General features: G+C 33.5%; 1 protein-coding gene across 1 annotated transcript in view; it reads right to left on the bottom strand.

The window, feature by feature from the left end:
* Positions 1–3,184: 3,184 nt before the first annotated feature.
* The window catches only part of LOC105486117 (ankyrin repeat domain containing 50), a 43,945-nt gene continuing 20,970 nt past the window's right edge, over positions 3,185–26,159 (bottom strand). Inside the window, exons 2-4 of the mRNA XM_071093074.1 lie at positions 17,742–17,971; positions 8,111–11,661; positions 3,185–6,642 (exon numbers count right to left, since the gene is read on the bottom strand). Coding sequence (XP_070949175.1) covers positions 8,114–11,661; positions 17,742–17,971 — 3,778 coding nt within the window. The 3' untranslated portion in view covers positions 3,185–6,642; positions 8,111–8,113. The remainder of the gene's footprint in view (positions 6,643–8,110; positions 11,662–17,741; positions 17,972–26,159) is intronic.

Genomic DNA, 26,159 nt, shown 5'->3' with positions numbered 1-26,159 from the left:
CTAAGCTGTGGTGATGATTACATTGTACAACTTGTCAAAACTTATTAAATTAGACTTTCAAGGGATGAATTTTTGTGTATGCAAGTTATATGTTGGTTAAAAAAATAAAATTTTCAAGACTTTTGAATAAACTTGATCAATATTTAAATAAACTATATTTCTATATATCAGCAATGAATAGGAAATTAAATAAAATACTATTTACAACAGCATCAGTAAGCAACAAATTCGCTAGGAATGCAGCTAATAGAAACACATATCTCTACAACAGAAAACTATTAGGGTGGCACAAAAAGTAACTGCGTTTTTTTATTACTTTTAATGGCAAGAACTGCAATTACTTTCACACCAACCTAATAAGAAATATTATTTAAGGTAAAGAGGATCTAAATCAGTGAAGGATATAAGAGCTTCATTGATTGGAAGAGTAAAGATATTAATATAAACAAATCAATTCACCCAACACCATATTTATCTGTAGATTCAGTGCAATCCTAATTAAAATTTCAGGTTAAAAAAATAATTGAGAAGCCTATTATAAAGTTTTATGGAAAGCAGAAGGCCAAAAGAAAAAAAAAAAGCCAAGGCAATCTTGAGGGAGAAAGTGGGAGAATTTATACTATCGGATATTAAACTTATTATAAAGCTACAGTGATTAAGTGGATATAATATTGGCTCAAGGAAGGACAAAAAGATCAACTTATAAAGAGTACCTGATTTATAACAAAGCTACAACTAAAATGCAGTGACAGAAAACTATTCAATAAGTAATGCTGGATTAATTTGATAATTAAGAAAAGTAAAAGCTATTTGAAGAAAACATAAAAGAATATCATCATGACCTTGCGATAGGCAATTTTTATACAATAGGACACAAAAGCATAACTACTAAAAATATCAGATTAAATAAGAATCTTTGTTTATAAAAATGTCATTATGAGAGTGAAACGGCAAAGCACAGAATCTAAGAAGATATTTGCATTGCATATGCTATAAAAAAGACTTAAATCCAAAATATAAAAGAATTTCTACAAGCCAAGAAACTCAAGGGGAAAAAAATGTGCAAATTTCTCAACAAGATAGGATATCCAAATGGACAAAAATCGTATGTAAAAGTGGCTGATTCATTAGTCATCTGGGAAATGCAAACTAAAACCTCAATGTAATGCTAGTACAGAACCAAACAGAATTAAGAAAAGTAAAAGAAGAAAATGAAATATCAAATGTTGGTAAAGATGTAGAGCGTAAAAGATAGAGAGTAAAAATTAATACAACCATTTGAGGAGACTGCTGGGCACTAGCTATTAAAGCTCATCATACACATACCCTAAAATCCAGTAATTTCATTCATATTATTAAAAAGAAATGTATGCACATGGATACCAAATATATGTACAAGACTATTATTTCCTGCAGTATTCTTAAGACTCCCAAACTGGAAAGAATCCAAATGTCCATTAGTAGTAAAATATATTTTAAAAAGTATGGTATATTCACACAATGGAATACTGTGCAACAATTCAAAAAGGACAAACAAAACTGTGTCAATGAATTTCACAAACATAATGTTAAGGGAAAGAAACCAGCACAAAAAGGACATATTGTTTGATTCAATTTATGTAAAGTTAAAAAAAAAAAAACAGTTAATACTAATGGTAATGAAAGTCAGAAGAGTGGTTTTCTTTCTTGGGGGTAATGTCTGGAAGTGGCAAGGTAGGTTTCTCAGATTATAGTTATAGCCAACAACTTGATCCAGGTGATAAACAGGTTTGTTCAATTTGTAAAAGTTTATAGCATAGCAACTTAGGATTTGTGTGTTTTTCCTAAATATCTATGTTAGAATTCAATGTAAATTTACAAATGAAATGGGAGTAACAGACATATCCATTAAAATGTGGCATCAATTCTATCAGGATATATACCATTATCAGTGTTCACACATCCAGACCAATAATGAGTAAAAAATATACGCATACAGGGGTCTTCTAAACATTACAAATATATTCTTCTAAGAATCCAGCCCTCAAAACTTAGCTAACTTTTGCCAGTGTGGTAATAATAGTGTGAATTTAAGAGTGGAAATGTAAACATGCAATAAATTTCAAATAATTTTATTTTAAAATTGGATAATTACAATTTTACTATAACAGCAAGACTGGCAAGCAGAGGCTATCTCTAGGAATTAAGATTAGCTCAAATATTTGCACAATAAATGATTTTTTTCCCAGAAATTCCACAACATAATCCTCAGGGTGTATCTCACCACTATTACATTCAGCCCTTCCTATCTGCGGATTCCGCATCTACAGATTCTCCCAATTGTGGATGGAAAATACAATATTGGAGAGATGCATAATATGCAAATACAGGAGGCCAACTGTGGGACTTGAGCATACACAGATTTTAGTATCCACCTGGGTTCCTGGAACCAATCCACCCAGGATACAGTGGGATGATTGTGGTTGGAATCCTTCCAACTGCTACAGCAAAGAAGTGAAAACATTAGTCATCACCAAGTTCTCATAGTGTATTTCCTTGGACCATTAGCTAGAAAACTCCATGTAAGTTTATTTAGCTACCGGTCTGTTTTTAAATTCTTCTATGTATACCATATATTTGTGTTTAAACACATTTTGTCATATTATTTTTTAGAATAAGATTTATATTAATTCAACAAACATAAAAAAAACTGCAGAACACTACAATATTCATGAAATTATTGAACAGAAGATACCTTGTTGGCCTTTTTAGAAACCTCTCTTTGAAGTAATAGGATAGTCATTCATCAGTAAACATGGAGAGATTGTTTCCAGGACTCCTGTTGGATACCAAAATCCTCAGACACGCCTGTCCCTTATATGAAATGGCACAGCGTTTATATATAATCTACGCATATGCTCCTGTATGCTTTAGATCATCTCTAGATTACTTACAATACCTAACACAATGCCTACACATCACTTCATTCAGGTGGACTCAAGGTAGTATTTAGCACACAGCAAATTTGTTTTTCAGAACTTTAGAATTTTTTTTTTCCGAATATTTTATCTGAGATTGGTTGCATCCAGGGATGTGGAACCCACAGATTCAAAAAGCCATTTGTGTGTGTGTATACATACAGTGTGTGTATGCTGTGTTCTGGTAGGGGAAAGAGGTCATGAAGAAGTGACTCAAGTTTACTGAGTGAAGAAACACAAATTTTATTTAGAAAATGAATGACCATGTTTGCAACAAATTCCCAAAATATCCACCATAAGATGGCCATAATATTCTGATGATCAAGGAGCACACACGTACAAAATTTATTGGATTACTGCAATTCTCAGAGGCACAAAACCTGACATGGTGTGATGTAGTATATAATCAGTCGTAGGGGGCGGGGGGAAAGAACATTAAGTCCTTAAGAAGGCTTAGGAAGACAAACACTAGATCTTTTTGTTTTTCTACCTTCCTTTGGACAGTGTTACATTTCACTTTCTTCTTTGCAAAATGGTTCCAAATTCATTTGCTCAGGATGTATTTAAGATAATAACTTAAAACAATAGTTGTTTATACTCTATGCATATCATGCATGTTCTACTGGTTCAAGGACAAAATTAAAACAAGATTTTCTCTGTAAAGCAAATATATTTATTATGCACTTTCATATACATAGGGATTTTTTTGAGTAATATCATACAAGGGATAAAATAAAACTTTTACAATGTGAAATTCAATGTACACTTTAGGCTATTTACATACCCCAAACCAAAGGAAAAATAAAAAGAAAGCATTTGTTTGCAACTACATTTGCTGAGAAGTGTAAATGGAGGACATTAAGCAAAACAAATATTTGCATAGCCAAAACAATATTGAGAAAAGTATTTACTTCTTTTTTTTAAGTATCAAACTATTTTTTGGTGAGAATTCCAGTGAGGGTGAGGGTGAAGACAAAGAACAAAAAATATTCGCTGTACTTCGCAGTACACACTGATTTCAGGTCATTTTTCCTTCCAAAACCTTTCCTAGAAACATTCAGATTTTTATTTCATTACTGTATTTTTATCACTTTCCTTATTATAAACTCATGATATTTAGGGAATAGACACAGACGGAATGTTATAAAAATGTTATAAGCACATGCCATCATAGTTGTGTAGTGGCAACAGCTGATTTATAAAATTTAAAGATTCTAATTTCAAAAATATCTATTAAGGAGTTTTATATTTGGAGGACAATTTTTACTTTTTAATAGAGCAGAAGCCATTTTCATTTATAGTATTAAATCCCCCACAGAAACAAATAAGCAAAGCAGGGCATCTCCAGCACCCATCCTATCATCCTTATCCTAACTCAAAGTCATTTATGTTCTATTCTAAAACATAATTTATATAAAAACATCCCGAGGAATACTCACTTTTGAAAATCGTATTTTTCCAATAGGTTCTCTTCCTACCAACTGCTTCAAGTGTATATAGTATGGATATGAAAACATTTAGCTCTTTGAAAAACATAAATCCCTTATGCAATGTCATATCTTTGCCCTTTGGACACAAGGTGCAATTTTGTAAAAACAATAAAATTAAATAAATACAATTTCAATAATTCAAAGTTAATAGAAAAACTGGCAGCTTTCAGGGTTCTCTTTCTAAAGAAAAATACATGTAATAGAAATTAGAGCTTCATCCTCTACAGTAATGTAAATGTACTGTATTTATGAGTAAAGTTGGTTCTAATAATAGTATGTGTTCATATTTATTAATAGACTCATTAACACTTTTAAGGCTACTTTGCAAGAGTCCTATTAAGTGTATTTAATAAATGTCCCATAGGGACAAGAATTCAATACTTGAAACATTCACATTTGAGTTATTAATATTGCCGTGTCACCTTAATATCAATTGAACTTATCATCTTATCTCATAGTCCTCACTATGACTCATAGACAAAATGAGTTTTGCTGACTTAAAAAATAAAAGCAAGAAAAGCCTTACAATAAGATTCAAGTGAAACATTTATCATAATAACACATTTCTATTTCCACGAACAATGTATCACATGTGTCCTTCATATATGAAGATGACATTACTGACCTTTGTTACTAGGACATATTCTAAAGATTTTGTTCTAGAAGTAGCAATGGTTTTGTGCTGAATCTCCACATTCTCTTTCCTCATTCCTCCTTATCAACAGTACATGAAAAGAACAGAATTTCTGGGTTCTATAAGATTAACAGGCCCATTCTAAGATCAAATTCACAACCTTGGCTTCTGAACTGTTATGACTACTTTTCCAGACATATAAACCACCCATCTAAGCTATAGCTCCACTGATTTAAGAGTAAGGAGACTAAGGCTGTGGGTCACATGCTCATTTGAACCTATTTTACCTTGCTTGTCATGAATTTCTCTCTTAACCCTGGCATCCAGCCCTCCTGCATGCAAATGTACAAAGAAGAAAACAGGAAAGAGTATGAGGATAGAAAAGTGCAAATCCATCACTATTAAGTCACAATAAAAAGTACACGTGCTATGATTGACAGGTGAGCGGTGTCATCTGTGAAGGACAGCACATTTTATATTCATCAAGAATACTCACTCATCCAACCAAACCATTAAAATTAATCCAATTGATTTTGAGTGGGGCTATTTTGGTCATGCAGCAATTTACAAAATAGAAACAGCTGAGAGAGAAGCCAGCAAAATTAATTTATTTAGCCAGGAGGAAGAGGTCAGTTTAGTCAATGAATTATTCAGGGATCAAAAATCTACCCTTAGATAGACAGGTGCATTTCTCTCTGCACACACATGCGACTGAGGCATGGCTTTGTCCCTGAGAATTTTCATGCCTCAGGAATGATAGTCTGTCTTCTTAGAGGTGGAATGACAAAGTGAATGGAAGGTGAAATTGTATCCCAGTGGATGAAATAGGACTTTGTTCTGCCTACAGACTGGTTGGTTGTTTGTTCTGACATGTTTAGCCACAGATGAGAAGAATTCTACTGGGAAAATCCAGATTTAAACTACTTAAAGCAGCTCCCTAAACTACTACAAAATATTTTTTTAATCTGCCAAGAAATCATTTTTCATTTCAATGTGATATTTATATAGAAACTGATTTTTATCCAATGCTGAAGGTGTAGTGAACATAGAACAGTTGCAAGATTTGTTTTATTGAGTAACATTTTTAAAGATACAAGAAACAGGCCATACACTACAATGCAATGTGACTAAAACAGTATGTTTAAGTTTCTTTTGCCACAAAAACAAAAACAAAAACAAAAATAAATACAAGGAACACTGCCTTTTCATATATATTTGATCATGGCACATGCACATTTTTAAATCAAATCCTTAACTTAAAATACTCAATTTTTCTTTTCAGCTTTTATCAGGGAACTGCAGTATGTATCTGCATTTTAAAAAAGTGCTTATTCCTGTGTAGTGAATACAAAGCACACAAAATGAAATTTTTTAAGCACAGAGGGTTACATTGAGAAGGCAGCCTTACTATTTAGGCACATTACAGTAATTAAGGTAACTGTACTGCAGAGATCACATTCTTCATTTTTTTCTTTTTTTCCAGCAAATCAACAGGCATGTTTTCATCCAGTAGCTGAAGAACCACTCCATCACAATGTCTTCTGTTTCACAGAATAGGAAACTAATGTAAAAGTTAAAAAAAAAATAATTAATTTCTACATTGTATTATAAAGCTACATATCATTTTAAAACTTTATATAATACATTTACCTCTAGTTATCTTTATCTATATATTGACCATGCAAAGCGCACAGCAGACTTAACTATTATTTAACTTACAAGGCACTTTTTAAATTCCACAAAATGTTTACCTTAATTCAGGTGTTTCATTTTTAATATGTATTTATACTTTGCCTTTACAACAGATATCATGAAAGTTGAAACGATGCACCATCAGAACTAATTATTTTAAAAACGAATTGCATTTGGGGACTGAATTAACTACTTTATTCAAATTATTTTTGAATGACATTTGACTCGTCACCCCTAGATTCACACTGAAGGCTGTTTATTATTAGAAGACATGGGGAATTTATCTTTAATAGTATTTCACCTATTATATTCCTAAAATATATTTACAAAGACAGAAGCAGCAAAAAGGAAAGACTATAATTTTGTTAGAGGAAGAAAAGTCATTAAGCAAAGTGGGATAAATATAGCTGCAGTGTAAGCTAGGAAAGATCCCTAATAAAATCTTCAGATTTATCTCCAACATAGGAAATGTGCTTCTGAAAAAGCATCTAAAATATAAAACTTTCATATCTATTTTCCTACTAACGTCCCCTGTATTATTAACGAAGCATCCTTTGTCATGGGGAGGAAAAAAATATTTTTATTTAATAAATATGACTATTTTATCTAGGTATAAAGTTCCTTAAATATCAATATTGCAAAAACATCCATTTACCATTCTTCACATCTATGCCTTATGTGTGAAAACATTACTTGGAAGATTATCAAGAGATCATAAAAAATACCTTCTACTAAGTTTTTTACTTCTTTCTGGGTGAAAAGGAATGAAATTAATATTTACTATCTACTAAGTGCTACAGACATTGTTGTACTCAAACCAGAAAGATGAGTGTGAAACAGCCCCTCCCTCTGCCACCATCAAAATTCTTTTAAAAGGAGGAAATAACTGAATAGGAAAGAATTCTTAATATGGGATCTATAAGTAGTATATTCATTCATTCATTCGTTTGTTCACTTATTCAACAAATTTTTACTGGGAAACTACCATAGGTCCAAGTACTATTCCAAGTACATGAAATACGGTAGTGAACAGATAAAAATCCCTAACCTCACACAGGTTGTATTTTTAGTACAGAGGAGAAAAATAAATATAATAAACAAAACATCTCAAGTATTTTAAATAGTGCGTGCTTTGGATAACATAATGCAGGAAAGGGGGAAAGGACTGCTACAGGCAGGAGAATTCTGATGTAAAGGGGTGATGAGGAAGGTCTGGCCCAGATGACATCCGAGTAGAGATTAACTGAGGGAATTGGCCTTGTGATCGGGGAAAAGAGCATTCCAAGTAGAGGGAACTATACTTTTGTTTTTTACTCTTTATGTTGACAAAATATTACCTTCTATAATGGTGTTTCCTTTTTATAGTTGAAGCTAGGGTCAGAACCTTCAATCTGAAGCTTCAGAGCTTGTTTAAGGCTTAATTCTGTCTCTGAGGAAGGGTATCCCTCCAACACTTCCTGATGCCCTCTATCTTGCATTGTTCGTGGGACTGAAACCCTACCAAGAAAAACCTGGTTGCTCTGAAGATGGTAATTTGGATTTGTCATTATTCCATTTCTCTTCTTCTGTTCCCCACTTTGTTGGTGAATAAGAAACTGCTGTTGAGATCGACCAATTTCCTGCTGAGCTGACGGTATCGTAATTTTGCACTGAGATTCTGCTGGCATTTGTTTAGGTGGTGCAGCAGTCCCGGATTTGGCTATAGGTCCTCTTTTATCAAACTGAGTCATTTCATATTCTAAAACCTTTGGCTGTGAAGAATTACTTTGTTTCGCTTTTTTCCCAGCTGATCCAGACTTGGCAGAATTTTCTGATTTCCCCCCTTTATTTGCTTTAGTTGACTTCAAACTGGGCTTTACTTGACTCCACTCAAATTCACTACTTGGTGAATTATGACTCTGTCCTAAGGACTGTGTTGTGGAAGATGGGGAAACAATTGACTGTCGACTTCTACTGCGTGGCAATGAATGCTGCTGAATTTGTTCTGTAAATGACAAGTTGTGAAAGCTATCAATTGGCACTGTTTGAGCTGTTGCTGTAGATGAAGTAGTTCTCAAAGATGAATTTTTTGAGCTTTTTAGGGAATTATTTGACAGTGATGACTTCTGCCGGTCAACTGTAGAATCTGGAGATTCTGAAGGAGAACTAAATGCATGAGCTGGCCCATTAGGTAAACCACGTAACGAAGGCTGCATATCCCCTCCACCAGTACTACCAGAGCTATTTGATTTAATTGTTAATGACTGCATTTTTGAAGACACTGACTGCAGAGGTTTTTGCTCCATTGTGTGAACAGGTGATGGGGAACAGCCATTCAAACTAGATGCACCGTATTTTTCTAATAATTTAATTATTTGAGAATGTCCATTTTTGGCTGCAACACGCATAGCAGTGCGTCCAAATTGATCAGCATGGTTTGGATCAGCACCATGCTCTAATAAGACCTGCACAACATCAATGTGCCCTTCCTGGGCTGCAATACAGAGTGCAGTTGCACCTTGGTTGCATGTATGGTCAACTATAGCACCATGCTCAATTAGAAGCTGAACCACTTTTACATGGCCCTGCCAGGCTGCAGACTGCAAAGCAGAGCGCTTTTCATTGTCTGCAGCATTGACATCAGCATGGTATGCTATCAGAACCTGCACCATTTCCATATGGCCTTGCCAGCAAGAGACATGAAGTGCTGTCCTTCCTTCAGCATCACTTGCTTCTACGTTTGCACCATTTTCTAAAAAATATTCGGCCATTGTAAGTTGATTTTCTAAAGCCAAGATATAAAGTGTGGGCCTACCATCAGCATCTTTGCAGTTAACATCAGCTCCATGGCTAAAAAGCAATTCAACAATGTCCCTGTGCCCTTCTAATGCAGCAACTCGCAGTGCGTTTCTTCCATCATAACCTCTTTGATCAATGTTAGATTTGTTTTCCAATAATACTTGAACACAATCATAATGACCCTCTTGTGAAGCTAATATGAAAGGGATTCGTCCATCATTGTCAATCTCGTTTGTTCTAGCACCTTGTTCAATAAGTGCTTCACATATTAATCTGTGCCCTTCGAAAGCTGCCATGTGCAAAGGTGTCCATCCAGCATCATCTCTGTGATTTTCATCTAACCCTCTATCCAGTAGAGTACGTACCACCTCAACATTTCCTTGTGCTGAAGCTATACTGAGGACTGTCCTACCTTCACTATCAATACTATCCACAGCTGCACCCCAAAACAAAAGTGTATTTACAACTGATGCATGACCCATAGAAGCTGCTGCTAAGAGGGGTGTACGACCATTGTTATCTGTGTGATCTACATCTGCTCCCCCTTCTAGAAGTAAGTCAACCACATCAACATGTCCTTCATAGGCAGCTACCAGCAGTGGAGTCATGCCATCTTTATCACAATGATCTACTTCAGCACCTCGATCGATTAAAAGGCTAACAACTGATGCGTGTCCTTTACTTGCAGGCACACAAAGTGCAGCTACAGAGAGTGCAGTCCTGCCATCAACGTCCTCATGATTTACTTCTGCTCCATGGTCCAGGAGGTGTTCCACAATCTCCCTGTGTCCCATGTATGCTGCTGCTATCAAAGCAGTTCTACCTTCATTATCAGCTTTGTTCACTTCAGCACCATGTTGTAGCAAATTCAGTACAATATCCTCATGTCCTCCCCATGCTGCTGCTCTCAAAGCTGTTCGGCTATCAGCATCTGCACAATCCACTTTTACGCCAGCATAAAGTAGTGCAGAAACTACCTCAGTATGGCCACCCCAAGCAGCAGATCTTAATGCTGTCCAACCATCTTGATCAGTATGATTAATATTTGCTCCACACCCAATCAAACAATTAACCACCTTAGTATGTCCTTGTCTAGCCGCTAGGGTGAGTGGTGTATGTCCATGAGCATCTTCTATCTCTAAATTTGCTCCCCTAGAGACAAGTAAATTGACTACATCAAGACTGCCACTATATGCGGCATTAGCCAATAATGTTCTCCCATTTGAATCACACTGATTTACTGAAGCTCCATTATCTAATAATGTCCGAATGGAATCCTCTCTTTCTAAGGCTTGTCGAACTATGCATGATGTGCGATCATCTTCACTGTTGACATGAGCCCCAGCTTTAACCAACAGCTGCAGTACTTCTTGTTCCTTGGGTATTAAAGTAGAAAGGGAATCTCTAACAGGTGTACCGTTCCATATCATCCACAGAGCTAACTCTGCTGTCTCTAATTGTAAGTTTGAGTTAATTAAGTGCAAGGCAAATTCTTGTGCTTCCAGTGGTGTTAAATTCTTGGCTTGACAGGTATAACTCATGGCCAACATTCTGTGTCCTTCTGCTGCATTACATAAATACTTCTGAGTACAGTGTTTCACATCCAGAAGCCACTCTGCAAAACTATAGTGAAACAGTATTTTTGTATTTCCTAGTCCATCAACAAGAAGTTTGGAGAGGACATCTAACTTGCGTTGAAAATCTTCCAAAGTTAACGACATGTTTTTGGTCCATACTGCATGATATAATTCCGTTATGGTCAAAGGTCGGCAGGCTGCAAGAATCACATTCAAAATAGGCTGAACCTTTGCAAATTGTTTTCTTACAAAAAGTCTTTGGCATAGCCAGAGATATAAGCCATTTAGAGTTCCTGGGATGTCACGAATTTCTCTTAACATAATAAAATTTTCTACAACTCCATCTAAAACTCGTTCTAGGTAAAGAAAGCATCCGCTGCTTTTAATGTGCAGTTGATTTAACATCTCTGCAGTTTCTTTTGTGAGGTGTTGTCGCAAAGCTTCTTCTTGATCTAAACGATGAAGAATGTACTGCTGAACATCCTTGACAATATATGCCTTCCGAAGGTCATCTAAACTTATTTTTCGAAAACCTAAAGAAGAGATAAAAAAGTGGATGTCGTCAGTTGAAAAGGATTATAGAAGTTGCCATATCTTCAAAGATAACGTCTTCAACATATAATAAACAAATAAATCAATTAATAAATTAATACTAATAAGCAGATCAATATCTATTAGTATGCAAACAGTTTTCTTTTCTTTCTGTAAAAGCACACTGATGGCAGAAAAATTTCATTTTCCTACCTACAAATCAAACTACTTATTCCTTTAGTAGCTTGGTGCCTCTCTCAACTCCATTGTAATAGATACTAATTAAGACGCAGACAGTCTTACATAACCATAAAAGTACCCAGTTAACATTATCTGAACTCCCAAGTGATTAGGAAAAAAAGTTGCAGGGGATATAACAAGTAAGGTTTCTTTTTATGAAATCTTTTCCATATAAATAATTTATATTTTCACCTATACACTTGAATGTACACTAGCCTTAATTATGTAACTGAGTATTTACATCCAATTAGAATATCTAGTCATTGCCTTTAAACTACATTACTGTATATTTTATCAAATTAAAATAACTAAATCTCAGACCATCAATAAATAGCTTGAACCAATTAAGATCCAACCTTTTGGCCAAATTATGGTAAAAAAAACTTCAGCACTGTAAAATAAATAATAAAACTTAAACCAACCTAAAAATATGCTAGCTGTAGCTATTTTAAACTCATTTTAAATTCTTTAAAGGAAGCCATAATTTCCCTGTCTAAAGGGAGATGACATTATGCTGTACAGATATGAATTTATTAGATAATTGTGTATCCATCTTAGAGAACAAAAAACTGCTGAGTGAATGAACTTACCAAGTCTCTAACATGACCAGATTTGCATTTTGAAGGAATATTCTAACATCTAAAGAAGAACTGGAGCAAGTCAAGACTAAAGGAAAAACCTGTTTTAAAGAGGCGGTGATAAACTCTAGATGAAAATCACTATGAGCCTGAACACCCATGGTGGTGGCAGCAGTTGTAGCAGCAGCAGCAAAAATAACATGATGGACTTAGGAATTTTTAATCAGAGCTAGATTCTATAGTATTTGGTGAATGTGGAGAATTAAAGAGAGAAGGAGGAGTTGAAGCTGACATTAACTTGTGGTTCTGCCAACAGGAGTGAAAAAGAGACCACTGAAGGACAAATAATAGGTCTGGAGAAAAAGTTGATGAATTCAATTTTGTAATACTAAGCTTTAAGTATGTAGATAAAATGGACAGTTATTGAAAAAAACAACCTACCAAGAATGAAATATGAATAACAAAGTTGTCCTAATACAGTCTTTTGTATATAGATTTATATAGCCCTAAATCTATATAAAAATAGAATCTAATTTTACATATATATGTATACATGCACAATTGATTATTAAATCCTTAACAGAAATAATTTCAGAAGATAAATTTCAATTATGAAAAAGTCACTCCTCACCAAAGGAGGGTTTAAAAACATACCTAGAAATTTACAGCAATCTACATTTACCAATGATGTGAGATGATTTGCCTCCAAATCTTTTTCTGTGTGTCCATTTGTTTCTGGCTTTATCAATTCACTTAAAAATTTAAGTTAGATAAGGGAAATACCTAGTACATTGCTAATAAAATAAGTTACTTAAGAAATAATATTATCTTACATTATATAGTGTTTTAAAGTTTCTGAAGTTATGTAATACTTTACATTAATGTAATACTTTATATTACATTACTTATTTACATGAAAGATCATATAAAACATTATGAATAAATATCTAAAATTTAAATCTAATTAACTAAGATGTCATGATTGGAACTTGAGATTATTAAGACGGAAACTCCACAGTAACAGGAATGGTTCTACAGAAAAGAATAAAAGAGAGCAACCTTTACTGAGAGTCAACTATTTCTAACGCAGCACTTTAAGTACTCATTATATAAACTTCCTTGTCTGTTAAGCCTGTGAGATAAATATTTCTATTTAAAAAAATGAGGAACCTAAAGCTCAGAAAGGCTAAATAAATTGCTCACAGTAACACAGCTAGAAAGTGATAAATCAGAATTTTGATTGTTTTGTTTGACTTCAAGTTTGCTCTTTTCATTAAGATAGGAACAAGAATAGAAAGCTGTGAAAGAAAACTCAAGTGTTTGATAGGGGAATAAAGAGGAGGGAGTAGGGACATAGGATTAATTCTATAAGAAAGTATAGAATTTCATAAAGAAAACTTACAAAGAATTTATAATTTAGAGAATAAATCTCCCCCAATCTAAATACTTAATAATATGAAATTTAGACAGAAGAAATTATGTTCATTATCAATAATAATTATCTGTTCATTAAAACAGAATTAAGAATATCTATTAATCAACAACTTAAATATCTTGAATTAAGGTACTGAAAATAATTACTTTTTAAAATTATAACTTCTGACTAATACACATGTAATCCTCCTATTATGAACACACACAATATATTGCTACCAAAGCACTTTTAAACATAAGATAGGGTTGAAAAATAATCAAACCTTCTAGGGGAATAAAAACATGACTTACTGAAATGATGGACCACCTACCTCCCTATTGCTTTTCTATTCTTACTTGAATAGAAGTATTTTTCTATTTCATTCTTACTTGAACTTTTCTATTCTTACTTGAAATATTTCTATTATTTTCTATTCTTGCTTCAATTATTTGTCAGGGTATGGCATCACGTAGTATTGGTGAAAACAGAGTGAAAAAGAAGACCTGTGCCAATATTTATAAATTGATGCTTACTGAAATTACTTATTATCATGAAGAACCTGTGAGGATAAGCAATATGAAAATAAAACCTAACAAGAAATTTAAGCAAATGCCAGCATATTAATATACAAATAAAATATGTAGGCATTAAATAGTCATTAAAAAGACAATATGGTGACACTGAAAGGTCTGTCAATGTTAAATTTAAAAAGCAGAAAATCAAATTGATATATAGCATGATCTCAACTAGGAAGGGAAACATATACAGAATTTAATACAACGTGTTAAGAATGCTTAATTATTATTTTACCTCTGGTGTAATATTTGTGTATGTTGTCATTTAAAATATGTTCTAAATGGAGCCTGTATTACTCTTATAATCAGATAAAATAAATACATAAATAACCTTTAAAAAATATTGGAAGGTTAATTTTTTGTGCACAAAATGTTTTGAAATAGGCTGTTATTTCTTTAAGTCCCATTACAAGGCCTAACAACTATCAGCCTACGATGATACCCTAGTTGTAGTCAAAATTCTGCTTAGTGCCAAAGTGATTTTCACTAGATTAATCTGAAGCCATTAATGAAAATGCTAATGATCAGTATGGTGAATACATCAGAAACGTTGTAAAAACTCTCTTTCCAAAGGCTTAATCCTCAGATATGAGTAGATGAAGCCAATTTAGACACAGTAAAGATCTTAGGGCTATGATGATAATTTCAAATGCATACAACTTGAAACTCATACATTTCAACTTAAAGCATAAGCAAAAACCAGAAAGATATGTGTAGGACACATAGAAGGAAAACTGGAAAATCTAAGGAGAAACTTGAATAAATGCACAGATATGCTATGTTTATGAGTAGAAAGAAAGCATATTTTAAACAGCAAATTACTTCTTATTTAAATTGCAATTTTATCAAAATCTTAATTTTTTGGCTTATATTACTGACAGTTATAATTTAAAATATGATATTACAACCTAGAGGAATACAGGTAAAAATATATAATTTAAAATAATAATATTGATGGCAAAGAGGGCTGGGAAGTAATTGTACAAGAAAATTACAAACATTAAGCCAATATTTTATTTGCAAAATGATGCTGAGATAGTTTAGAAGAGCAGATGAATAGTTTAGAAATACAGTAATAGCACACAGACATATCTATATGTACACACACCCAAACTTAATGTATGATGAAAAAAATATCACCAAGTAATTGTAAAGGAAGTCAATAAATTGCTGAGAAAATTTATGGTTTTACAAATTATTTAAGTTAGAGCTTTATTTCATATCTTTTAGTAAAAAATATTCTATACGGGCAAAATCATTAAAGGTAAAGTAAGAATACAGAGTAGTAAAGGACAATACATTAGTTTACGTATAATATACTTCAAAATAATCATTACAATTTTAAAAAGCTGAAGAAAACAGTTGCAAGGAATTGAAAAAATATCAAATAAAAGCCCTGAAAATCAGTAAGAAAATAACTTTGACTTCCCAATAAAAACATAAAGGTCAGATAGCAGAATTTCATGGAAAAAAGGCAAATTGATGAAACAGGCATAAGGGAGAAAGGGTTCAACAGTAAACAAGAAGTACAAATAAAAATGATAGCGTATTTTCCACATATCACATTGACAAATTTAAAAAAGACATAATTCAATACTGGCGCAAGTAAAATGAAACCACCCAACATTTTCAGGTAGGAATATAATGATGTATATCCTTTTGGAAGGCAATTTGACAATATGTATTAATACCTTTAGCAATATCCTTATATTTTTACCTCAAAATTCCACATCTACCATGAACAGAGAGGTGGTCATGTTTATATACAGCCCAACATTTTAAATAATTAATATCTCAAAAAAAGAGAAAATTAACTGGAGTTCAAAATATACATACTCTATAATCCAACAATTACAAGTCTATATTTATAACATAAACTTTCAGTACACGTGGACAAGAATACATGAACAAATATGTTCATGAAGCATTTTTGTAACAGCAAAAAACTGAAAATGATGTAAATGTCCATGAAAAGGATAATGGAAAAATAATAGAAGGTTTATTGATGGGAAGGAGTACTATCTACCAATTAAAACCAATGAAACGCATTTATAATGAATATGGCTCAAAAATAATGTTTGCTAAAAAAAAGAGAAATAATAATAGCAACGATATATTTCTGAAGCACTTACTATGTATTAGGCATTGTCGTAAGTGCTTCATATGTAATTTGTCATTTAACCTTACAAAAATCCTATAAGAAAAGTAATATTAAAATCCTCATTTTATAGATAACGAAACAGAGGCACAGAGAATATAAATTGTGTAAAGTCACATGGCTAGTGAGTGGTAAAAGCTAAGGTGGCGTATGCAGTGTTTCATTTATGTAAACTATAAACATACATAATATAAAATATGAGCTGAAAGCATATAAAATAAGTTAATAATACTGGTTTTCTCTAATGAGGAAAAGAAAGGAATGGTGACACAGGCCAAAAGGGGCTTCTACTTTACCTACGCCTGACATATTAAGTGCTATATAAGTGTTAGCTATTGTCATTTAAATTACTAAACTTTTACCAACTACATTTTTATCAATAACAACAAAAAAGAATGCCATATGTGGAAACCAAAAGTGCTGCCATTAGTAGCAAGGGAATTGAAGAGGGACAACCTGAAAGAAGGAATAAAGCAGATTATAGAAAATTATTTTAACAAACTAGTAAGATTTCAACATACTGTAAAATGTATAGAACTACTCAAAAGTTATATGACCAATTAACCATTAACTTAATTAATGTCTCTCCAATTACACTATATATCCTGTGACAGGTCCTTGTTTTACACTCCTTTTTTTTTTCCCACAAGACAAAGAGGAGTGTGTTACATAATCTAATAGGAGTAACCACAACTTTATTATGGTAGTAAATAAAGAAAAGTAAGAAAAAGTAAGAGAAAAGAAAAAAATAAAAACAGAAACTCTGATAGTGTACTTTTATATATTATATAGACTGTAATCTGACATCAGAAAAAGGTTTAAACTGATCATGATACAACAGCATAATAAATAGAGCCCCAAGATGTATAGCAGCAAATAATGGCATGAGATACTCCTAACCTTTACTAAAGAACTTAGGAAAAGAATCTTGAAAAAAAGGTAATGTTTAAATGATCTTAAAAACACGCTAAGGCTTTTTTATATAAATTTCAAAAGGCACAGTAGAGAATAGCTGATAGAAGGAGCAAATGCAACATGCAGATTTTCAACTACATTCCTTTCCCTCTAAGAAACTAGTGCATTAATGAAAAGCATTTGAGGATGGCAGTATGCTTACCAGTAAACATTTTAGTAACAGCCTTACTCTGCTTTCGGGCAGAACAGAGAAGCAATAGCCATGGTGGAAAGAACTCATGGTGACCAGCTAAAAGTTCTGCAACAGTCCCAGATAAGCTGGTAGACGTTTGTTCACCTTCAGTAATGTTACACCCTTCATCAACAGAATCAACAAGCAGGTATAGGCTTTGCTGGGGAGGCTTCATTCCCAGTAGAGGGAGTAGAACACATCTGTAAAACACATACACATGAGCATTTTGAATGTTAAGTGGCTATAAGATATATTATTCAACCATTAGAGTATTAATTATAAATTCTTTAAGAATAAAATAAGGTATTAGAAAAAAAATATTATACAAGTTTCAATTCCTTACTTTAAGTACAATACTGGTCCCAAACAGTTTGTATTTCCAATTACAGCATTCTGAACAATAAAGAGTGTGTGTGGGTGCATGTGTGTAATTCAGCATAATTAACAAAGGCATTCAGAACTGAAGAAAACTGTATTTCAAAATTCCCTTTCTGATTCTTTTCAGTCAGTGATAAAAAGTGTGATTTCCTTACGACAAAGCTAAAATGTGTTGCAGAGTGGAAAACAAAACAAACTCAGGGGATCACCTTAATAAAAAGAAAAATATCAAGAGTTCTGTAGAATTTAGAAGTATTTTATCACCATTTTTCTCACAAAATTACTGCAATTTATACAAGGTCGTCTTTCACAAATTTTATTTTAAAAGACTACAAAGATCAACTATATTCTAGATCCCATTTGACGTATTTTCAAATTGCAAAGTAAATAACAAAGTATTATGCTTTACTCCATTAATTAATGCATTTCCTATGCGTGTAACTTATATTGTAGTTGAATATAACGTTTTCATAAATACAACAATGCTCATTCATTTTCAACAAATATTTACTTGATGTGTGCTGTGGGGTCAACAAGGTGCTGAACAGATACAACAGTGAAGAGGAAATAATCCATCCAGTTACGCACACCAGAAACTTACAAATTATGTTTTCTAAAACTGTTTTCTTAGTCTTTCAATGTAATAGCCACCAATATCTAATTTATCACCACGTAAGAATCAATATTTCTTTTAAAAAAAATCTCAAATATCCAGTATCATCATCACTGTAGGCCAAACTACCTCAATTCTTCATCTCTTTTACCTGGGCTACCCTAACAATCTACATGCCTCCAACAGCTCCCCTCTTGTGAGTTTCTACTGCAGCCAGGGTCACTTCAAATGTTATTCCAGCCAGACTAGCCTTCTTTCAATGACTTCATGAGACACGATCACACGTGGGCCTTTTCATTTGCAGTTTCCTCTGCCTGACATGTGCTTCCTGTCTCTCTTCATATAGTTTATCTTCAATTTTGAGAGTAACCTTCTCAAGGTCAAATCCCTATTACATGCTTTCATAATGTCAAATACAGTTCTTTTCCACTCCACTATCAAATTTTCAATTTTATATTTAATTATTTAATGTCTTTTTTTATTTCTCCTTAGCTGTAAGCATCAAGAGAAGAGAGACTAAATTGGTTTTGCTCATCAGTGTAGCCCCACAACCTAGCATAGTGCCCACAGTAGAACCTACAGACTTGACATTGTTGCAAGCTAGAATGGAAAATCAATGAACTGCAATGCAGTGGTCTCAGTGCTATGAGAAAAAGCAGTAAAACTGCTAACAAGATAAGAAGAAATGACTAACTGAAGTGCATTAGGTAGGGAAGGAAGAGAATGTCAGAATAATATTCATATATTAGGTGCTCAAGATGAACTAAGTTTTGAGGAACCAATCACACTGATACAGGAGGGTAAAGGGAAGGTGGGGTAATCCTGGCAAGGAACGTGCTGAGTTTGGGAAAACTTACTCTATTGTATCTTACACATATATTTTGTCCATTATGAGCACAAAGATGGTTGATGAAAAATCAGTAACCTAGTCATATAGTACAATACATATAGAACACAATATACTAGAATAATGTACATAATAAGTACCACTTCAGATATAGCACACAGGAAGCCATCTTAAGTTACTTTTGATAGGGAAAGTGTGGAGGAGAGGTTGGGGAAATTGGGAATTGAGGTTAGTAAGGTAATGAGCCAGGAGTTGTTTAGTCAGGAGAAACAGCTGGAGGACACAGGAAAGAAAATCTAGTTGAGGCAACAGCACATGCAAAGGCTTAAAGAAGAGAAAAACCAGTGAAGTATGGAAGAAAGAATTATGAGAATCATGAAAATGAGTAATGCTGGGTATTATAAATTGTGGGCTTTGCCCTAAGGGTATTAAGGAGCCACTGAAATATTTTAAGCAGAAAATTGGTAAGTTTATATTGGAGTTTAGAAAGACAACTCTGGTGTATGTGAAGGAAAATCTGATGTAGGTAAGTCCAGAAGGAAAGAGTGACATATGAGGCCAATGCTTAGAACTTAGAAAAAAAAATCTCCATCCAGAACTACCACTATCACCAAGGCCATCACTGCCAACTTAAATTCAGTGCTCTATATGCTTTAAGTACTTCACACATCCATTAACTCATCTGATTCTCACATTAATTATTTAAGGTAGGTACTATTATAATACTCATTTCCAGGAGAGGTAATCAAGCCACAAGAGGATCAGTCACTTGTTACTTTAAAAGTGATAAGAAAGGGATTCAAGTCCAAGGTCTGGTTTCAAAACCTATGACCATCCATCCTGGTTTGCCTGGGACATTCCCAGTTTCAAGCACTATCTCAGGACCCAGCCCTGCCTCTTCCCAATCTTCTCCCCTAGTCCTGGGCACATCATAGTGGGGGTCACCCTAGTCTCCACTCTTACCCACCATGGTCCACTGACTAGCCATAACCAACGGTGAGAAAGTAAATTATACATTAGTAGCAGTGGGGATAGCAAAAAGTAGACAGATTTGAAAGAAATTTGGTGAGTAATATTAGTAGGATTTAGTGATTATCTCCTTTCTTTCGCCTATTCCAGGATATCTGTCTTCTTTACCTAGTTTCTTATAGTGGAAATTGAAGTCATTTTTCATACTTTCTTTCTCCTCTAATATAATCCTTTAATGCTGTTAATTTCCCTCTAAGCATTTTCAGTATCATTCACTTAAAAATAATTTCCCTTTGATTTCTTCTTTAAAACATCCATTATTTAGAAGTAAGCTATATAGCTTTCAAATAATTGAGAATGTCCCAGTTATTTTTATCTGTATTATCACAGTTTAATACAATTGTATCAGATAACATGTTTCGTATAACTTCCATAGCTTCAAATTTATTGTGACTTATTTTATGGCCCACAGTATATCTATCCTAGCAAATGCTGTGTATGCACTTAAAAAGAATGTATACACTGTTGTTGCTGGGCAGACTGTTCTGCAATTGACAATTAGGTTCATTTGGTAACAGTATTGTCCAAGTGTCCTATGTACTTATTGAGTTTTGGTTTATCAATTGTTAAAAAGAGAGAGTTAAAATATTTGAATATAAGTGTCTACTTCTTAAAATAGTTAGTTTTGCTTCCTATATTTTGAAGTTCTGTTATAAGGTGTACAAATGTTATGATTGTTATATCCTCTTAAGAAACTGGCCTCTGTATCATTAGGAAATGACTCTCTTTATACCTGGTAATATTCTTTTCTCCAAAATCTACTTTGAAATTAACGTAGGCACACCACCTTTCTTTTAATTAGGGTTAGCATGGTATATACTTTTCTATTCTTTTATATTTAAGCTATTTGCCTCTTTATATGTGAAGTGTAATTGTTATAGGCAACATATAATTAAATCTTGTATTTTTACCCAAATTCTATCATTTAATTAAGATATTTATCATTTACACTTAATGTAGTTGCTGATAGAGTACAGTTTAAATTTATCATGTTTTTGCCCACATTATTTTGTAATGTACATGTATGTCAGTAGGATATATTACTAGGAATAGAATTGTCAGATTAAGAGGCACCTTCATGTATATTTTGATAGATACTGCCAAAGTGATGCTCCCCTTATAAATTATATATACACACACACACACACACATATACACATACGTAATGTGTATACTCATATATGTAATGTGTGTGTACATATTTATCATGCACATATATGTAATGTATATATTTATACACACATAGGCAACAGCTGTGTAACACTAGGTATTTTCCTAGCCCCTCCATAATAGTGATTAATGTTATTTACTTTTTCTACAGCTAGGTGAAAAATGGCATCCTCATTATAGTGAAAAAAACTATATTATATATATTATTATATACTATATATTATAATATATAATGGTTGTACATATTTTGGGGGCACATGTGATATTTTGATACTTACATGCAATTTGTAATGATCAAATCAGGGTAATCGTGGTACCTATTACCTCAAACATTTATATTTTCTGTGTATTAAGAACATTACAATTCTTCTTTTCTAGCTATTTTGAAATGTAATAAATTATTAACTTTCTCTATTGTATTATTGAATATTAGAACATATCTCTTCTATTTATGTACCCCTTTATGTTTTAAATTTATAATTCCTTACCATAAGGGCAATCATATTCACATGTGCCTAGGAATCATATTTCTTTTTCTTTAAATTGTGTTTTCATACACTTTACCCATTTCCTCAAAGACTGCTAATTTTTCTCTTATTGGCACTCTTTAAGTGTTAAGAAATTGAGATAGTGCCACTCCACTCCAGCCTGGGTGACAGAGTGAGATTCCGTCTCAAAAAAAAAGAAAAAAAGAAATTGTTTGTTGTATGTAATACAATTTTTTTCCACCATTTGTCATTTTTCTTTTGACTTTTTGAAAGGTTTTTCTTGGACATGTACAATTTCTTTTTTCTTTTTTTTTTACTTTTATATAGATAACACATCAGTCTTTACTGTTTTCCATTTATAGCTTCTAAGTTTTATGTCACATTTCTGAGGGGATTCCCCAGTTCAGTGATAATAAGAAAAGATTTTTGCTATGTTCCATCTCATTCTGTTGTTTCACCAACTCTTTTCCAAGCACTTACATCTCTGCTTCATGCAACTGTTTAACTCACGCAATCACTCATTGTTTTCATTTAAGGCAATATATTTGGTCACAGATTCCATTTGTTCGATGGAAACATTTTTTTATGGTGTTTCTTGTGCCCTGTTTTTCACATTCCTTCCCCATTTGTTCTTGAGATGTATTTTATGTATCCTGTGATAGCTCTTTTTGAGTACATTCTTTCTGGATCAGCAATTACAAGTTGAGTGTATACAGTGTCCAGGCTGGCAAGAAGTCTCCTTATGCATCAGAGTTATAGGTATAAACAATTTATTTGAGCTTGGACTTCTCCCCAGTCAATTAAGATCAAAAGCTGTAGGGATGTACACAACCCGTAGAGTTTACTACACCCAATACCTTTTACTACACCAAATACTACACTTAATACCTTCCTCCTGCACATACATGGCTCATCTGTGTGACTCCTTCTGCCCTGCCCTCTTCATTCTTTCTATATGCTTATCTGGGTCCAGGAAACTTCTAGCATAAGTCTATAACTTATCTCCCTGGGATCAAATGAGAGCTTTTGTCCTCTTGATATTCATCAGAATATGCACTTATTTCAACGAATAATGGTCTGCCAGCTTTGCATCTCAATTTGATATTCACTCTCACATTATATTGAGGTTTGGGATTATAGGTCTCTCATAGTTTCAAAACACACAGAGCTTTTCATTCACTTTCTTGCCTTGAAGCTATTTCCCAGTACTATTTAAAATGGTCTTCATCATGTTAAAAGCAGATAGGATTCATTCCTAAGTCGTCCTTTTTGTTTTAGCACATTGTCTTCCTTTCTGTTTTAACACCAAGCTTTTTTTTTTTCCATTCAGCACCTATTTCTAACACTGAGATTTTTTCTCTCTGTCAAGAAAGCTCCCTCCCCCAGGCAGTATTTCTTATTTCAGCAGAAGTTTCATTCCTGAAATAAGCCTTCTCTGACCACCAAATCTAAAGCAGCCCTCATCACCATTACTGTTCCTGCAATTGTTTCTTTGTAGCATTTATCACATTCTTAGATTAACTTGTTGGGTTACTTCTGTACTGCTTTTGTTATAAGGCTGAGAGTGAAGCTCCTGCACACCTCCACATCTCCTTGCCCTATTATGTAGGCTCCAGGAGGGCAGGAATTATGCCTATCTTGTGCACTGTTAAGTTTCCCAGCACTCAAAATCACTTGTAAAATGAAAATCCCACCAAAGTATGTATACACAAAACAAAAATTTAGACAGTCTAAAACAGACTTTTCTGTATTTGTGAATAATTACATACATGTATATTATTATTCCAAAAGAGATAATGTAATGACAGTTGGTTATCACAATCATACAAAGATAACACCATCTTTAAAAGCAACGGTATGATACAGGGTTTGACTTTGCATGTGTACCTTAACTAAATGTTTTACATTTCTTACCTTCATTAATATTGAGCCAATATTTATTACATTCTTAATTTTTTGTTAATTCAATTTAAAATCCTTGAGTTAGTTTTTCCCCCATTTTCAATTGCCTTGAAAATGAGGAATGACAAGATCATCCTTCTGTAGCTAGCCTTTTATTGATTTACTCAAATTTTTTTTTAAAATGACAGACAAAATTATATGTATTTACCATGTATAACATGATGTTTTGAAGTAGATATACGTTGAGGAAGGCCTAATTCTAACTAATTAACATATATAGTACTTGACATAGTTACAGTTTTTGGGGTGACACTCTTGATTTCCTGGCAGAAAGGCTGCTGAAATTCTGAAATGAAAGACATCCATTGTTCTTTTCCTTTGATACAATGAATTTACTTACTGCCTTTTTCTTGGGAGATTAATGACCTTTTAAAGCTCCTATAAATAAATTATAAGGAACATACTATTAGATAGATAGATGAACAGATTGAACATGTAAAAAGTGTCTTCAGACTTAAAATTGTTTCTGTGAAACATCAGGTTGCAGCTCACTTTCTTCCTCACTTATTCAGACATAAAGTAATAGGAAGAGTGTCCCTCCTAGCCTTTTAACAAAACAACTCAGACAAGCTGGAAGAAGAAAAATTGTGAATTACAGACAGACTGTGGAGCCCCTGGGGCCACTGATAAACAGCGTTCACACTCTCTTGCTGCCTTTTCTCTACTGACCCCTTAGGGCTTTAAAAAATACAGCAATCACCGTGGCTGGGAAAGGTATGGAATAAAGCCCCACCCCCAGTCTAGGCTCTTCTCCCATATGACCCCTATGGAAAAGCCTTAAGGAGGAGTCGGTGGGGAAGAATAGAATAAGCATTACTTGTCCTTGAGGAACGAGTGAAACCCACTGCAGCTTACAGCAAGGGGATGGGCAGGATCAGAAGACCTCACCCCAGATCAAGAGGTATAACATAATCTTTATCAGAAAAACAGAAAATGTCCCCATTCTCTGCCCTCACTGCTGAGAGAGTTGCAGAAGAGAAGAATTTGAGAGCTGAAGGTAGAGTAGATATTGAAAAAATCCACCCGGAAAATCAGCCCCTGCTCTAAATACAACATATTATTAGAAGATTTGAGGTGAGAGGTACACTGAGGGTACCCACAGCAACAACAAATATCAAATTTCGTGACTCCTGACTAGCTTAACTCACCTCTCCTCCACATTAAAGCCTCCTGCAGAAAACAAAAAGTAGGCCCATTTCCAGGTAAAGACTATTTACAACTATTTTCCAGTTGTTTGACATACGGTATGGGGCTTCAAAAATTAATTATAAAATACTAAAATAACGAAAATACTTCTGAAACAGAAAAACAAAGTTGAAGGACTCACACTACCCAATTTTAAGATTTACTATTAAAGCTAGCGCAATCAAGGCAGTCTGTTAAGTATTTGTTAAAGACAAATACATAAAAATTCTGGAAACAGCAGCATAAATAAAGGAACATGATTTTTCACAAAGTTGAAGAGGTAATTCATTTGAGAAAGGCAGGTTTTTTTCTTTCTTTCTTTTTTTTTTGCTGAACAAACAATGACAAGCTGGATGCCCAAATGCAAAAAAGACGAACTTCACTACATATCTCTCATGCCGTCACACAAAAATTTACTCAACACAGATCATAAACTTAAGTGTAAAACATAAAACTATAAAACTTTTAGGAGAAAATCTTTGTAATATTGAGTTAGGTAAAGAGTTTTTAGACACTTCACCAAAAGCGGGATCCATAAAGGAAAAACAAATTGAAAACTTGACTTTATCAAAATTAGCTACAGCTGTTAGACACTGTTAAGATAATGAACAGAAAAGCTGAAGACTGGCAGAAAATATTTGTAAAGCAAATTTCTGACTAAGGCTCATATTCAGAATACATAAATAACTCTCAAAACACTAAGAAAACAAAAATTT

This window comes from Macaca nemestrina, chromosome 3, assembly GCF_043159975.1.
Source record: "Macaca nemestrina isolate mMacNem1 chromosome 3, mMacNem.hap1, whole genome shotgun sequence".
NCBI classification, from domain to species: Eukaryota; Metazoa; Chordata; class Mammalia; order Primates; family Cercopithecidae; genus Macaca; species Macaca nemestrina.
Note: the sequence above shows the minus strand (reverse complement) of the source record. Positions and strands in the feature narration are given on the sequence as shown.